Source organism: Pinus tabuliformis, chromosome 5_2 (assembly GCF_031772625.1).
Source record: "Pinus tabuliformis cultivar Carrire ecotype Pingquan chromosome 5_2, CPIR1, whole genome shotgun sequence".
In the NCBI taxonomy this organism is placed as follows: domain Eukaryota; kingdom Viridiplantae; phylum Streptophyta; class Pinopsida; order Pinales; family Pinaceae; genus Pinus; species Pinus tabuliformis.
The window spans coordinates 1,141,750,886-1,141,768,514 of record NC_142306.1 but is presented as its reverse complement, the minus strand read 5'-3'; the positions used below and the strand labels follow the sequence as shown (position 1 = coordinate 1,141,768,514).

The following is a 17,629-nucleotide window of genomic DNA, read 5'->3' as shown; positions in this document are numbered from 1 at the left end:
CGATCCAACGGTCATCATGCAATTTCGGGCAGCTTAGGAGTACGGAGGTTACCCGCTCGAAAAGGTGGTTTTCCTCTCTCCTTCGCCAGCCACGTGTCGACCAGTCTATGGGATCGGGTGGAGCCAGCCCAAAACCATTTACCGCTTGAGGCCCACCCGAAATCCACCTTTACGGAACTCAAAATCTATGCAATTGGGCTTAGAATTCCCCTTCGGGTCCGTTTTATCGCTTCGGGCGTCGTTCCTTTGTATTTTGGTTTTTACATCGAAAAACGTTAATACACAGAAAAATCCGAATTTCCGGATTTCAAAATTTATGAATTACGCTTACGAAATCTGTCGGGTCCGACAATCGCCGATTGAATCCTGGCTGTCCATTCCTTTCGCGATCCAACGACTGAGATTGCACATCGCGATCGCTATCGCATATCGCGTCGCACACGGCCCAGGGGTTCTGTACATCGCTGATCCGATCATCGACGATCGGCGTATCACATGATCGCAATCGCCAGGTCTAGGGTCCCGATATCGCATATATGTCTGCCTCCGATCCGATACATCGGATCGGTGGATCGGAGTTTCTTCCGCCTCCGCTTAAGTTCGACCTTTTGCCTTTTTCCGATGCGATTTCCCTTTATAAGGGTTTTTTTTCCATTTTTAGGGGATTTTGCCTCTTTTTCCAAAGAAACAGGGCCTCTTCTTTCTGCGATAACTTCTGCACCCTAAGTCCATTTTAGCCCATTCAAGTTGCAGTAGATTCAGGAGGAGAAAATATCTGCAATGGGACTATTTCTAGAAACTTCCTTGGACTTTCATTTTCCTCTGTGAGGAACACCTAGACTTAGGAGTCTATCCAAAATCCATTTTGGATCAACGAATTTTATGGGCGATTCACCAGTTGAGCTGAGGGAGCAGAATCATTTGTAGGTGGTTTGTCAACCAAGGATAAGCACTCGTGGTTTTCCAACTACAACAAGCACTCTTGGTTTATCAGTCCTGGCAAGCACTATTGACTCACCGTGCAAGTGGTTTTTCAGTTGGAGGCAAGCACAATGGTTTATTAGCCATAGCAAACAACAGTGGTTTGTCATCCCCTAGCAAGCACCCGGTACGTTAACTCAACCTCCCTCTGCGCTCAGGTTTTGATGATACCAAATAAAAACTGGGAAAAATGGACAACAAGAGTCTTGAGTGATGGATACTCCCCATAGGTTGCTCACTACTCTCCTCTTTTTCTTAGGAGTTCCCCTTCAGTACCAATGAATCGAATCCTCAGGCTTGTCTGTCCGTCTACTTGAGACTATCTGGAGCTGCCTCCCAGTGTGACCGTGAGGTCACACCCACCCTTCTTCATGTTGCCTGTTACCACTCAAACAAGTAGGGGACCTAAAAGGGGTTCCTAAGAGGGCAACTGCTAGGTTAAGGGCAGCAGTGGAGGCTTAGCCCACTATCACAACAGCTAAGTCTTCCCGCTCTTTATGGACTTTAACCGATGGGAGGAGTCCCAGTAGTGTAGGGATCACTTGTAAAGTATATGTCAATGGATAGGTGGAAAGTGACCCTGGAAACCTTTCCCAAGGATGCAGTGAAGAATGGAACTTGCTTGCTCTTTAAGCAAGGGACTTGGTCCTCCAGGGGTAAGGGGTGAGGATTGGAGGGTTGAGGGAGAAGGAATAGGCTTATAGATGAGGTTCTCAATTCTTATAATCCTTGGGAACTTGGATTCCCAAATGGTCCTTGACAAATAATCTTTATTTAGAAGTGGGACCACATGGGGCCAAGTGGACCTAGTCTAGGTTTGGGGATGGAATGTAGCAACCAATGATGTTCCTATCCTTGACAAGGTGAAAGGAAAGAACCAAACAAGAATATTTACTTCAAAGGTTGAATTGATCCTATTGAGGTCTAGCCTTGGGGATGCCTAGGCAAAATTTGATCCTAGAGCTAGGGCTTGGGATTCTTGGAGATTCCACTGTTAGAGTTGCCTCAAATTTGGAGGAGAGGGAGGGGACCCACTAGGGCAATAGCCTGTAGGAAATCAAAATTTTTCCTTGGGTCAATTCCCAGGAAATGATGCCCTAGGTGACCTAATGGGGCTAGACCTAGGGAAAAAGGGGAAAAGGGTAAAAAGAGGATTAAAATGATCACCCTTTTTGAGGGACCAGTACCTAATTCTCTTGGGGATATGGATTCAAGGATGATGATGAGTAAGAACTTGGTTTCTTGATCAAGGAGGCCCGGAAAGTCAGCTTCATCCAATGTTGCGAGAAAGAAAAGAAAAGTGACCTTCAAGCATTTACACTTCAAAGCAAATGATGCAAGCTTATCGAGACAAATAATTTCTAGGACATTTCATTCATATAACATTGGCCCATACATTAAATTAGCTAAAACATGCTTAATTACACATTTCAATTATCCAACAACTAGCCCTAATTTTAGCAGTATGCAACAACAAGAATAACAACATCAAAATTTACTTACAATGTTATATAATAATCCAACCAGCGTTTCATTTGCAAGACAAAGCTCCAAGACAAGAAAAATAGCCCAAATCCATATGTCAAAATTCATCCATCTCCAAAAAATATCTTCCAAGGAAAAAATGCGAAGTTATGTATGATTAGAGAGATCCCAAGTCAAGTGATGGATCCAAATGAATGTCTCTAACATCAATATATAGCCTCCTAAGGAATTTGAATTAGCCTATGGGCCTACATTAGCCCCTAATGATAAAATAATGTGCAAATAAAACACCTACTGGTGACAAGCCCACCAAACTAGCTCACGAGTGTAAAAATAAGCCTCACAGGGGGCCAAATAATAATAATATGTACATGTCATGGGGCCCTCCAAAAGCCTAATAATGTCTTGAAGTGCCATACTGAGGAATAAATTCCTCGGAATATGATGGACAAGAGGGTGGCCCCTTGTTCTCCATGTAGTAGACTTGTGGTGCTCCCAGTGGGTCTAAGGGCACATAAATGACCCCATCGGTATCCATATGAATTGGAGATGCCTGTAGATCCTCTGCAAGGGTCCGAGTGGTGGAATGAATGTTGGCTTGACATCGTACAAGTCCTGGGATACCTGCCAAGAGTGTGGGGCTCTTGTGAGGGCCTGCTAGGCATAATGTACCAAGCATATCACCATCATCCCAAAAGTGGATCTCTAGTAGTCTCTGAGCATTGATGGAGATCTGTGGACTGTTGTTTGTCGTTGTGGAGGCCAATGGCTTTCTATGCATACCCTATATGTGCCAATGTAGACCTCTGCAGGTTAGGATCCCGTATAGGGAGACCAAACCCAAATGGAGACCACCTGTAATCCTGCATAAGTGTTGATTTTTGGGTAGCATCGGATGTGCTCACATGAGATCTCCAAGACCCAGAAATTGTTTGGAGAAATTCCTGCTAGGCATAATGTACCAAGCATATCACCATCATCCCAAAAGTGGATCTCTAGTAGTCTCTGAGCATTGATGGAGATCTGTGGACTATTGTTTGTCGTTGTGGAGGCCAATGGCTTTCTATGCATACCCTATATGTGCCAATGTAGACCTCTGCAGGTTAGGATCCCGTATAGGGAGACCAAACCCAAATGGAGACCACCTGTAATCCTGCATAAGTGTTGATTTTTGGGTAGCTCGGATGTGATCACATGAGATCTCCAAGACCCAGAAATTGTTTGGAGAAATTCCACCCAGATTGTATTTTATTAAAATAATTAATATTTTTAATGGGGTTCCTAAGTCTAAACTTAGGAAAATTAAAATATTAATGGGTATTAATGGAAATATGAGTGAGAAGCTTCTAAGAGACGAGGATCAAGTCTAATTTAATCTTAGCTGTTGATTAGAGATTAGATCACGACCGTTGATATCTCAACAGGGAAAGTATAAAGGAAGACTTTAGAGTCATTTGGAGACACACCAGGCAAATACTCAGTGACCTGAGGGAAATCAATTCTCAAGGAGTAAGAGTTTAATTTCAGAGGGAGAGTTGCAGGGTGAAGGAAGAGGAGGGTATTAGCATCAGTCAGAGACTGAGGAGGAGGGGATATAGTGCATCAGAGGAACAACGCAGAGGGACAACTCAGAGAGGCAGCGCAGCAAGGGACGCGGTCCTCACGCATAGATGACGCAGTGGAGGGTCTCTTGGGTGTTAGAATTTCTCCAAAGGGTGGAGGAAAATTATCTCAGGTGTTTTCTCAGAGGTTTTTCTATGTTCTGCAAATCATTCCTTGTAAAGAGATTGTTACTGAAGAATAATAAATAAACCCTCATCTGCTGCATCGGTTTTCTCGTATTGGGTTTTTCTGGGGGCTATTATCCAAAAATAACTGTGTTGATGTGATTGATTCTTGTGCTTGTATTTCATTGTTCTTTTCTCTATGCTATTATGTGACAACTGCAGTAGAATTTACTTTGATGTTTACTGAAGGGTTTTGTAAATAACTTATTGTGGAAAATAAGGAGAAATAAATCAGTTACTGCAGTAAAATTTTGTGTTAAAAATTTTCACAATAAGATCCAATGCATCCCCTAGGCTTCCAATACAACCAATCATTAAAATAATCAGGTAAAAGAGTTTACAAATCATGGATAACAAAGTGGGCACGTCATAATGGCATGCCCTTCCGTAGTGGGCTTTGGCATGTGCTAGTGTCTCCAAGCTCCAAAGGGGGTTAACCAAGTACCTTCTCAGGTGGTTTCAACCCTTAAAAGGGATAGTATGTCCAAGGTACATCCCTCTAATGGGGGTGACAAGTGATAAATAAGTGGAATGGAATAGAGAATGAGAGGGGCAACCTTGGGCCACATATTGGGGCATAGGGGTAGTTGGATAAGTGCAAGCCCACAATGTGTAGGAGGGAGCAATTGTGATACACGAGGTGCCCCGACCTTGATTTTTCCACCCTTCTTTTATGCCTTTTGGCTTTTGTGAATTTTCTTTCATTAACTGCTCGAGGCTCAAAGGACAAGAGTATGATGTGTAAGATATAGCAGTAATTACCCCCTTTTAGGTAGGGTGGTTCATTGCCCTTGAGGGGTTGGGACAATCATGGGTTCCTGAATGATAAAGGAGGCTCATCTAGGGCCTATGGAACTAAGGTGATGACCATGGATTGGGGTAGAGCTCATGTGCTAATTATTTTTGCCCATGTGCTAATTATTTTTGCCCCGGCCATCTTTTGCATTTGGTGGTACAATTTCCTATTAAATGTGGCCAATTATGCTTTTTCTTTTTTCTTTTAGCTAATTCAACCTTCGGGGCATCATTCTAGTCCTGACCCAAGGTGGGGGCAAGGGGATAGGGAGGCTGGCCCTATGTGGACCCAAAATGGAAATGTGGACCCAAGTGGAAGAAATGATGAATGGTGGTATAGTGAGTGGAAAGGGAGTAATATATGCGGATAAAGGAGCAGGACCACACACCCAAAGTCAGGTTTTCCCAACTAGTACCACCCTAGAACCAAATGGTCGATAAAGGAGATCCCACAGGACTAAGATCCAAGGGTAACATTCAAAAGAGATCAAGGGGACAAGAGCACAAACTAAGCCCACCGTTTTGCCAAATCCCCCTATCGATCCATACCTAGAAGTATCCATGAGAAGTAAACCCAATACTCAATTACCAAATGACAGGACATACCTTTAGATTTGGGAGGCCCACTTTCAAACATACGATCACTACAGGTGGGTGAGGGACCACATGGTTGGCTCAGGTGGCAGAGAAATGACACAACGAGCTAGCAGGAGGCTGCAAGAGGCTGCTGGCTGCTGGTTGAGGTCCATCATGGAGAAAAATATCTCCTGGGGATATCACTCACGAAGTGGTGGGTAACACTGCCTCCCTGTTTAAGTTACCTCTTCAATTCCCGAGAGGGGAGCCAATTCAGGGATAACACCACCATTGCATTCATGACTAATTTAATTGGGGCGATCTTTTCGCAGCCACAAGTTTTTTCATTATATTTTGAATGCGATGGGCATGGCGGTTCATGCCATAAGCTGCCCCACTTAGAATCTGGCCTGTCCCTTCTCGTTAGATTATTAATAATCAGATAGGTATTTTAATTATTATAATCTGATTACAATTAATTGTTAATTGCAACATTAAAATTTAATTAAACCACTAATCCATCATTAATTTACTTCAAGCATGAATATATGTCTATTTTTAATTTTGGCATTGATTAGAGTGTTGAAACGTAATTAATATTAAACAGAGTATTCATGGCACCATGATCGAAATAAGAACGGATTTCACCAGTAATGATATTGCGCTAGAAATCAGATAAAATGGAGTTTCTGCTAGCAATCAGATATTGTGCTGAGATGCTCAATTACACAAAAATGTTTGTAAAGATGATAATTAAGGCAGGGGTGTTACAAGAAGTTTATTTAAAGTCTAATTTTCTTGCCTTCAATATTCTGTGTGGCCATAAATATGAATATATAGAGCTATTAACTTTTCTTGGTTGGACTGGCTATTAAGATAATGCGACTGATTCTATATATCAAATGCCATTTATGTAGGTTGGTTTCGGGGATTAAAGAATGATTTCTTAAATGCTTGTATGCACTCAGTCGGAAAGAACCTTTAACAATACTGATGGAAAAACCTCCTCAGCCTACTAGGGCTTGGCTTTTCAGCAACAATTACTCATATGTTTGTGAAGAAGATCCAGATGGATCTCGTATCATCACCAGACATCATATAATTGCTAAAAGGAAATGGATGCCTGAGTTCTTAGCATGGAGCACAGTCGTAGTGCTGATGACATTTATTTGCACTTTGCTGTTACCCATTCCCGCTGTAAGTATCAGTTGCATAATTCCTCACCTATTTGACTGTATTACTTGGACAAATTTTATTTCACTTTGTCTGCAACATTGGAAGTATGACGACTGTAAAATCTGGAACTCTATATTGCCAATGGTTGAATGCATTTCATGTATTTTCCATCTATCGTGTTTTGGGTATAACCCGTCTTCAAAGCTTTCGTGAAGTAGTTTTTCTCTTTGTGAGTGATCGTCTTAAAGTACTTTCTTCTCTATAAAGATGTTTAATATTACTGCGTTGTTCCTTAAAAACATTCTCTTTATGGATATAATATTAGCTCTGTTTTACAGCAATTTTTTTTAATATTGACTGGTTCTACTTGCTTGTCGAGACAGGTAGCACAAGGATCTAGTTTAATTGGCACGGTTCTTCTATGTGTCTTGTCTGCTGCAGTCATTCATGGCAATAGCATTGAAGAAGGTTAGAGAAAACCTTTCTTATCCATTGAGGACATGTGTTGGTGAAGAATATGAAACTTAATTAGTGACTACTAAAGTTTTTGGATGCACACATCCCGGTATAAGCAAGCCAACAATTCCCATTGATTACTGATAAGCTAATTTTAATGTTTCTTTTGTCTTGCTTCGTAAAACTTTAGAACAAAATGTAAAGCATATGATCTTTGAGTGAGCAAAATTTAAACCAATTAGATTATTTTAATGTTTGCCTGACGAACATTGAACAATTTAAGACTGTTAGAGAAGAACAAAAAGGATGCGATTAATCAAAAGACTAGTATGCTCATATCTCATTGCATTATGTTGACACCTAATCCTCACAATTGGGTGAATTTATATAAATAGTTAAATTAGGAATGTGAACAGTCATCAGGAGATGAACTAAGCAGTCACACCCTTTTGTATATAACAATAGCATACCTAATGAAATCAATTGAATCAGTTTTACTGCCTATTGGAGAGTTACTGCCTGGCCTGACATGGTATCAGAGCATAACAGGTGGAACCAAAGACCCTGAGATGTTTTACCGAAGGAACATGTCCATACCACAATTCATAAGGAGTCTTGTTTCTTATAGCATTAGATGGACATCTATTCTTTATATATGCAGCACATAGAACAACATCAGCCCAAAACATTATCTTTACATTTTTGAAGAAAAGCATGGATCGTACCATATTCAAGATTGTTCTATTCATTCTTTCAGCTACACCATTTTGTTGGGGATTATAAGGCACAGTTGTTTGATGTTTGATCCCATGTTGGCGAAGATAGTTTTCAAATTCATTTGATGTATATTCTTTTCCATTATCAGTGCGAATAGACCCAATATGAGATTGTGCATCATTTTCAATCCATTTATGAAAATTCTTGAATGTTTGGAAAACATTAGATTTGTTCTTAAATAAATAAACCCAACACATTATGGTGTAGTCATCAATAAACGTCATGATATATTTATTTCCATTTGCAGAAGAAACAGGCATTGGACCACATAAATCTGAATGAATGAGTTCAAGTTTCCTATGTGCTCTTGAATATGGATCATGAAAAGACTATTTGCTATGCTTTCCTAGAATGAAAGCATCACATTGCTTAAGTTTTCTAGGAATTGTAGGCAAACCAGCAACACCATTTTTCTTTAATAAGCGGAGACTATCATAGTTAAATGTCCAAATCTAGCATGCCACAATAAACTTGATGGAAGTGTACCTTCTTCATGATGAGAAATATATGAGAAATGTTGTGCATGAGCAGAGGTTCCTTGCAGTTTGAGAAGCCTTTCTTCTTCTATTCCCTCATGACAAGTGAGTGGTCAGATGCTTTTCTTACCTCAAGCTTGCCATCAAACATATGAATGGAGTGACCTTGCTGGCGGATGTGGACCAAGGACAGCAAGTTTCTCTTGAGCTGTGGGAGATATAGAACATGATCCAGAAGAAAGTCTGGAAGACCAGGCAGTTTAAGCCTGATTGTGCCAAGCCCTGATGGCTTGATTTTTGATTGATCTGCAAAGTATATTGCTCCATCAACATTGTCAGTGAAATCTTCAAAAAAATCTTTTCTATGAGTCATGTGACAGGTTGCTCCTGAATCAAGCAACCAATCATTTTTCCAAGAAGCAAGTGAAGCATTAAACAAATCTTCATTTACTTCAATGTTACATTGTGCCTCAACATTGTGAGCGGATTCAGGTGCTTTACCTTTGTCTGTATCATCAGTTTTACCTTTCTGTTGGTTTCTTTTCTGCTCAATTTTGTCCCATGGTAGCTTGCATGTAGAGGCATCATGTGATCCATTTCTTGTAGCGAATACGGTGTAAATCTGCCTTTTCTCCTTGAGAATGTCTGCCCCCCCTGCCTCTGAAATATCTTCCTCTTCCTCTTCGTCCACCTCTTCCTCTTGTAGAATCTTGAGCAGGATGCTTTTCTTTATGAGCAAGGCACATAGTCTCTTTAGAAGACTCAGGGGTTGTCTTCTTTCCAAAAGCTTTCTCTCTTTCAGCAAACGTTTTCACAAGAGAGTCAAAGGTTATATCTTTGAGATTTCCATTTGCTTGCAAAGACTCAAGATAATTGGAGTAAGTAGGATAAAGTGCCTTGAGAAAAGAAATAAGAGGGATATCCAGCTCAACCTTAGTGGATTTGATATCATGCATTATAGACTTTACTTTAGATGCAAGAGCAAGAGGATCATTATTTTGCAGTTCAAGAGTGAAGAGTTTAATCATGAGTTGAACAACTTCAAGTACAGAATGTGAGTCATAGAGTTCTTTCAGCTTTTGTAAGGCTTCAAAGGCAGTTGAATATGACAAAATATGGCGACTCACCTCTTCATTTACAGATGTTGCGATTAATGCATAGGCTTTGTTGTTCTTGTTTTCCCAAATGACGAGCTCTTTGTCTGAGGTAGGCTGTACTGGGTCATTGTCTCCTTCTCCGACACACACTCCTTTCCACAACTCATTGAAGATGAGGGTGTGTTTTATCATCCGGGACCATTCAGGATAGTTCTCCTTTCCAGTGAGAACTATTCCTACCATGGATATGATTGAATGCATTCTGTAAAAAAACTTTTGCTGATAGAAAAGAATACTTCTGCCAATATACAGTAAAAATGTACTCAAAAATTTCTGTGGGAAACAATTTTGGTTGTTTAATTCATATCACAGTCAATAATCAATCAATCACCGCGAGCTCTACAAAGTTGGAGCAGCAACGGCATCAACCGCAAGCTCTACAAAGTTGGAGCAGCAACGGCATCACAATTTCAAGCTCTGATGGCAGACATCTCATGTAATCTTGGAAAAACGATAATCACATGTAAATATAATATTGTAATATGCCACCCAATTTATTCCTTTCGCGCCCAACTTTGATTAAAGAAATATACCGAAAGGATCTATTTTTTTTTTTGATATGCAGCTTGCCTATCACGCAAATAATTGAAGAGATACAAATTTTAAGTCCATTCGTCGAAGATAGTTATTCGCGTCGCTGTATCGTTACCGAATAATATAAATTTTCAATCCATGCGTGGAAGAAAGTTATTCTCAGATCCTTCCCACTCATCTAAAACGAATCCAAACCAACGAAAAAATTGTATGGCCAATGCACTAGATATCCAAATACAAGTTGTCATGCAATTCGAGCAAAATTTCCCGGAAATTGCAATGGAAGAAAGACAGTACTATCACTATCACTAAGCAAAGGAACAGGTTCAGATTCAATAATAATTTTCAACCAGAACCACAAGAACTGCTCGTGCAAACTGTTAGAACAAATACATTTGAAACGCCACAAGAACTTTAATCAGTGGCACATCTCCACGCAGAAAAGGTCACGCATCTCAGGTATTATCATGCTGTCTCAAATACGCAGTGTTGATATCTCTCACGCGGTGTTGATATCTCTCCACGCTCACCGCACCAGATGTTAATATCTCTCAGGCGTATTAATCAACAACAGTATTTTCATTGAAAAAGAAACTATATTCGTATAACAACGTTCAAAAATATGAAACTGATACCAGGTCAGATACCAGCGTTCAAACAGCATTGAATACCTTGTCAGATACCAGCATTCAAACAACATTCAATACCATGTCTAGCGCAGGTACAAGGATAGCGCTCACTTTAGAAACGCATACAATAATACAGTTAAATGCATACCAATTCATTCAGAACGACAGAGGGACAACGCTCAGTGGATTAGTTGAGAACGACAGAGGACAGCGCTCAGTGGACAGTGCTCAGACCAGCGTGCAGCCCACAGTAGCAAAAATGAAGGGAGTTACAACTTATTTTGAGAGCTGGCTCTGATACCATGTCAGGCCAGGCAGTAGCAGCTCAGAATGATGCTTGGACTCACCAACATCCCTTCAGATTAGGGGGGGAATGTTGACACCTATTCCTCACGATTGGGTGAATTTATGTAAATAGTTAAATTAGGAATGTGAACAGTCATCAGGAGATGAACTGAGCAGTCACACCCTTTTGTATATAACAATAGCATACCTAATGAAATCAATTGAATCAGTTTTACTGCCTATTGGAGAGTTACTGCCTGGTCTGACACATTAAAAATATATGATATTCAACAAATGAAGCATATAATATGCCTTATCAAGCATAATGAAACAAAATTTCCTCGTACTTCTAATCAATGCATATGATGATTGAAATAAATGATATTTAACAAATGAAGCATATCATATACCTTATTGAGGGTGTTGGAAAAAAATTACCTTGTACTTATGATGGTTTGATGATAGAAATAAATGATATTTAACAAAAGCATATAATGTGCCTCATTGAGGGTACTGGATCAAAATTACCATGTAATTCTGATCAATGCATGTGGCTGATATGGACCTCCGATGTTACTTTCAAGTGCTAGTTTAGATTTAATGACTCATGTAGTTATTTTACCCCAAAAAATTATTTTATATAGTAAATGAATTTTCTGCAGTAAATAAAATTTGAAAACTACAAACTGAAAATTGTTTGGGACTTTAACCTATGTCACAAGGTTCGTCGAACTTTAACCTTGAGGTTCGAATTTTGGCAAACCTTAAAAAAAAATTGAGGTTTGGTGAACCTCATCAAACCTCATAGCTATTGACCAGGTCCATAGATTAAAACTCATAACTTCCTGTCGCAACTCAAGCTTGTAATTTATCCTTGCAGTTTCCATGTCTGTGATAGCATTTTTGATGTTTACGAATGTTGATTTCTTACTATTTTATCGTAAAATTCATTTTAAATTAATATATATAGACGAACCTAATGATGAACCTCATCAAAACATTCGAACTCAAACCGAACCTAATCATTGTCAAACCCGAACTGGAACCCGAACCATGTGACATTGACTTTAACTCAACAAATAGCGACAGAATATATTTCAGAAAATAACCCAGAAAAAATCAAACAAGAACAACAAGTATTTGAGCCCTCTAACGTCTTGTCATCAATTTTTTCTCGAAGAAATTGTGGTCTCCCTTCCTAGGGAAAATGGCCCTCTGAAAATACACAAAAAATATAGCTAACGGAACCTAGCAAAATTGACCCTCAAAAGTTTGTCCTGCAATTTGTTGGTCGTCTTTCATATGTTCGGCGCTCTTGAAGCTGCTCGGAGCCCCCATTTGTTGATGTTTGTAGCTTGGGCAGGTACTTCTACATAGGCCTAAGTGTCTAGGCATGTAGAAGTTGCCAAAAGTCTCCTTAGACACTTGCTCTAGTGTGAGCAAGTTGCATTTGTAAGTTAGCCTAAATAGAACTTAGGAAAGCACATAGCCTCAAGGGTTAGCTCAATTGGTCAAGTTCCCGTTTTTAAAGTACCTCGCCAATGGGAGTTCACGGGGTCAATTCTCCTCGATACCCTCAGAGTTAGGCTCTGCTAGTTTCGCTGGTGGGACGTGATCCCTTCGGGTTGATCTACCTTATGCTTTTAATCTTAGCCCTTGATCTCAAATGAAGCAAGATCTAATCTTGGCTGTGAATCACTTTGGAAATTTAGGTTAGGGATTTAGTTCAATGAAAAGTTATAAAAGAAAGGCTAAGGAGAGGGGTAAGACACACCAGAGAACATCACAAGATTGAGAGAGACAGCTTAGTGAGGAGTGTAATACTCTACTGTGTTGGGTCTGAGGGAGTGCAGAAGGAGAGCTTGGAGATCCAGAGTGACCAAGGGGATCGAGCACCGATCTAGGGCATGATCTACAAGATCAAAGTTAAAGCATTTTTTTTAATTGTAATATTTTTCAGTTGGGCCATTTTCCCAGGATGGGAGCCCAAGTTGTGAAAGTTAATGAACAATGATTGGGTAGAATTTGTTGTGTCATCGTGATTAAGAGGTATATTTTGCTTTCGCTGAATTTTTTGTGGTAAGAACTTAGTTGTGCAATTAATTAGTAGATCTGTAATCTACTAAGAATTAAATGTCAAGTGCTAGGTTTGTAGGAAACCTAACATGGTATTAAAGCATAAACCTTGAGAACTAATCTCTATGTCATAATATCCAAGTTCATATAGGAATTATGAAGGGAATTTTTTTAAAGGAAGCGGAAAGAAATTGGATGTATTGCACAACTGCAAAGATTTTTTTTTAAAGGCAGGTTGGAGTTGAGGATTAAAAAGAAAAAGAAAAAAAGGGGTGGGGCATGTCGACAACCCCGATGGGCTGTCAGACCCAACCCAACCTGTGGAGAAGGAAAAAATTGACCGACCACAAGGGGAGTAGAGACTAGTAGGCGACAATAGTTTGTGCAGACAATAGATTAGATCTGGCAGAGTGATGTAACAACTGAGGAGATAGACATAAAAAAGTGAATGACAACAGAGTTATTGCACATGGGTGGCGTAGGTGGTGTAGAAAGGTCATGATGGAGGCAGTTGTGGGGCGTGAGGCTGAGGATTCAAGGCAAAAGTGGGTTGCATGAGGACTGTAGGGTGATGAGACAAGGACTGTAGGTTAGCGCAACTTTAGAGAGCCAACACACAATGGATTTGGAGCTACTAGTGGACATATGTTGCAACTGCTGCAAGAAAGTAACTAACAGATCATGGAGAAAGGCCATGCTAACTACATAGCTACAAAGGAGGTTAGGATGAAGGAGGCAACTTGACAGGCCAAGTGAAGCATCGAACACGGGCTAAGGACCAAAGTTGTCAACCAGAGCTCATAAACGACTAACGAGCTAGAAGTGTGCAAGGTAAAGTAATGACTGCGAGTGGGGTTGTCTCAGCCTACGCAGTTCGGGTGTTCAATAGGAACAACCACCCAAGTTTGTGTTGATTTTTCAAGTGCAATAGATACAAGCACAAATTTCTGAAATACTGATAATTACTTCGAATGATATAAATCTTCTTTTAACAATGCCATTTTATCATTAAGCAATTACACTTCATAAATTCAACCATAAAATCAAAAGGATAGTAGAGATCACAATGCACAAAGAGAATGCAAACTTTACCTTGGGAATATTCACTAGGGAGAAAAACCCAAAGAACCTTTTTCTTAGATAAATTCTTCAGTTCAACAAGAGATACATCTAAGTCAACTATGAGGTTAGACGGATCAATAATGCTTATGGTCAAACCTAGTCTCTAGCCCTCAAGTCAAGCCAAGTAAAGTCAAACTTTTGCCCTTCAAACTTGGCTCTCTTGGACCAACCAAAATTTTGGCTTGCCCAGAATATGCTGTCAAAAAATTCAACCTGCCCAGAAATTGTCCAGAAACACACATGCGAGTTAGAGAGAGAGATGATCTTCGTCCTTCTTTTCCTACTTGTCCTTCGCTTTGTTAGAAAATCAGAAAGGCAAAAAGATTCTCTTATGTTGATAATTACTTGTGATATCTTTATAGTCTTATTTGTTAGTTTTTGTAGCATTGGAGGTGTTCTAGTCTCGAAACTTTGTGGAGAGGCTAAAACACAGGAGTTCTCCATAACCCAGAAATTGTTTATGGAAATCCCACCTAGAAGTGTCTCAATTAGATTATTAGCCTATTTTTAGACATTTCCTAAGTCTAAACTTAGGTAAAGGGGTTAATTAATATTTTTATACATTTCCTAAGTCTAAACGTAGGAAAAGGGGTTAATCAATCATTATTAATTGAGAAAGGTGTGAATCATCTAGGAACTCACACAGGTCGTCTGGGAAATAATCTTAGCCCTTGATTAAGTTTTAATCTTGGCTATTGGAGTCCCAACAAAAGATTATAAGAAGAAGTTGATGGGTAGATGGAGAACGCACAGTTGAGATTGATTTTCCTCGGGTAATTCGATTTTCCAGAGAGGAGTAGCAGTTGCTGGAACAATTCAAGCTAGAGAAGGGAAGCAAAGATAGAGAGGAGCAAGGACAGTGATCCGGAGGAAGTTTTCCAGTTCCTGAGAGGCAACAACAAGAGGCCGAGTTATTCCCAGTGAGGCTACACAGAGGACTGTGTAGGCACCTTCAGAGGGCAATTCAATTTAACTATGGGAAAGATTGATTCAGCTTCCAAAGGTTGGGAAAGTCTTCCATAAGGTCGGAGAATCAATTCCTGCAGCAGAGTCAAGTGGAACGACTTGATTAGAGGCAGTTTCGGGCTAGACATCAAAGGGTCTACGCAAACACTACACAGAGGCTTGCGCAAGGGGTCCGGAGGACGAGTTTTTGAAGCTGAGTTGTGCTAGGGTTGCTTGTGGAGGTGGGGAAATTCCCTCAGATAATTTCGGCCAGATTTTCTTGCTGTGGATTGCCAGTTTCAACATCCAGATTGTACTTAGATAATTTTGTTGCTGCTTAATAATATAAACCCTTAGCTACTACATCGATTTTCCCAAGTTGGGCTTTTCCGGGGACATTTGTCAAAAACTAACTGTCAATTTTTATGTGTGTGAGCTAGAATATTTCTTAGTTTCCAGCACTTTTATTTTTCGTAGTATTTTTGTGAAGATTGCAGTGATTATTTCGTTGTTGTCATAGCAATAAACTATTAAACTAATTTACAGTTAGAAGAAATAATTCTAGTTGTTGCAATAGAATTTTAGGAGTGAAATTTTCACATGGTATCAGAGCGAGATTGATCAAACAGGGAAGCTCAAAAGTGAAGTCAAAAATTCGTTGTTTAGAGGGAGCAGCTAGACGAATTTCTGGAGGTTGCGCAGAGCCTAAGCCAGGCAGTGTGAGTTGCGTCAGCAAGTTCGAGTTTTTTAGTGTAGGTGGGCAGAAGAATTCAGCTTGCCAATTTGAGTGATTCCAACAAGGAGAGGGGAAGCTGTAGCTCAGATTTTCACTGAGCATATTCCTTGTTTGGGCGCAGAGGGTTTTGTAGTAGTGTATAGTAGCAGAATTAGCACCAGGTGGAAGAGAAAGGCACATACAAAGATAATTTTTCTCAGAGGGTTTCTAGCCTAGAAATTTGATTTTTCAAAGTTGTAGTTTGCAGTTGTTGCACGCTGTTTTTCTCACTCCAGAAGGGAGTGTGAATAGCAGATTCAACAACCAAGCAGAGGAAGAGGGGGATTTTTGATCAAATTTAGAGATGGCCATAGCTGGGCTCAAATACTAGGATAGGTTGGAGAGAGCCTACAACTTTGTCATCTGGAAGGCCAGGATGACCTTCCTGCTACATGAATTTGGTCTGAAGGCCTATGTAGAGAATGTGGTGGCAGTACCCCAGGATGCAGATCAGCTGAAGGAATACAAGAAAGGGATGGCGAAGGCGAAGCAAATGATTTTAGATGGAGTCCGATACCATAGAGTCTAACATGTGGCAGACAAAGGAACAACCCAGGAAATGTGGGATGCTCTTACCCAGCTATATCAGAGCACTTCCGAGCAACGAAAGATGTTCTTGTAGGAGAAGCTGAGAAGCATAAGGATGCAGAAGGGTGAAGGCATAAATTCCTTCCTCACCAGGATTCAAGAGGTCAATGATCAACTAGCAGCCATTGGGGAGGCACCTCAACCAACATAACTTGTTCGTTTGGCATTGAACAATGTCTCAGAGGAGTGGCAAGTCTTTGTCCAAAGTATCTTGGGCCAAGACAACTTGCCTAGATGGGACAGGATGTGGTCAGACCTACAACAGGAGGAGTTGAGGCGAGCTTTGTTAAAGAGCACCATTAGTGGAAGCAACAGCAAGGGCGTGAAGGGTGAGAAGGAAGAGGAGAATGTGGCCCTAGCATCAAAGGGTCCCAGTCAGGGACAGGGGAGAAGAAGAAAAAGAAGGACCTATTTAAGGTCAAGTGCTTCAAGTGTGGCGATTTTGGCCACTACAGTACCTAGTGTCCTCTCAGGGAGGAGGACAAACAGGAGAACCAAGACTAGGCGGCTCCAGGAGTGAGGTGGGGCAATATGGAGCTATAGTCCTTGAGTTGCAGAGTTTGTGCAGGGTCCATTGAGGTGTGCTCCTCATGGATCATTACCTTGCTATAGGGGCCCAAAGTATTCAATAACAGGATGGATTACTGTCAGTGATGTAGTCTGATCTAGAGTGATAGTTACAAACTAGTTGCAGTTAAATGCAAAGCAGGAGGCTCAATAGCAGATGTTAGTTTTTGTAGCATCGGATGTGTTCTAGCCTTTAAATTTTGTGGAGAGGCTAGAATGCATGAGATCTCCAAAACCCAGAAATCGTTTCTGGAAATTCCGCCTAGAAATGAATTAATTAGATTATTAGTCAGTGTTTAAATATTTCCTAAGTCTAAACTTAGGGAATATGATTAATTAATCAGAATTAATTAAGTTAAGGTGTGAATGTTCTAGAAACTCACACGGATTGACTTCAAGTTAATCCTAGCCATCGGTTTAAGATCTGTTGATTTGGGTAGCA

General features: G+C 40.3%; 1 protein-coding gene across 3 annotated transcripts in view; it reads left to right on the top strand.

The window, feature by feature from the left end:
* Positions 1-17,629, top strand: part of LOC149163212 (uncharacterized) — a 263,398-nt gene that overhangs the window by 201,676 nt on the left and 44,093 nt on the right. For all 3 annotated transcript variants that reach the window (XM_089437576.1, XM_089437574.1, XM_089437575.1), the window contains exons 2-3: positions 6,542-6,821; positions 7,184-7,268. In XM_089437576.1, coding sequence (XP_089293702.1) covers positions 6,618-6,821; positions 7,184-7,268 — 289 coding nt within the window. In that variant the 5' untranslated portion in view covers positions 6,542-6,617. The remainder of the gene's footprint in view (positions 1-6,541; positions 6,822-7,183; positions 7,269-17,629) is intronic.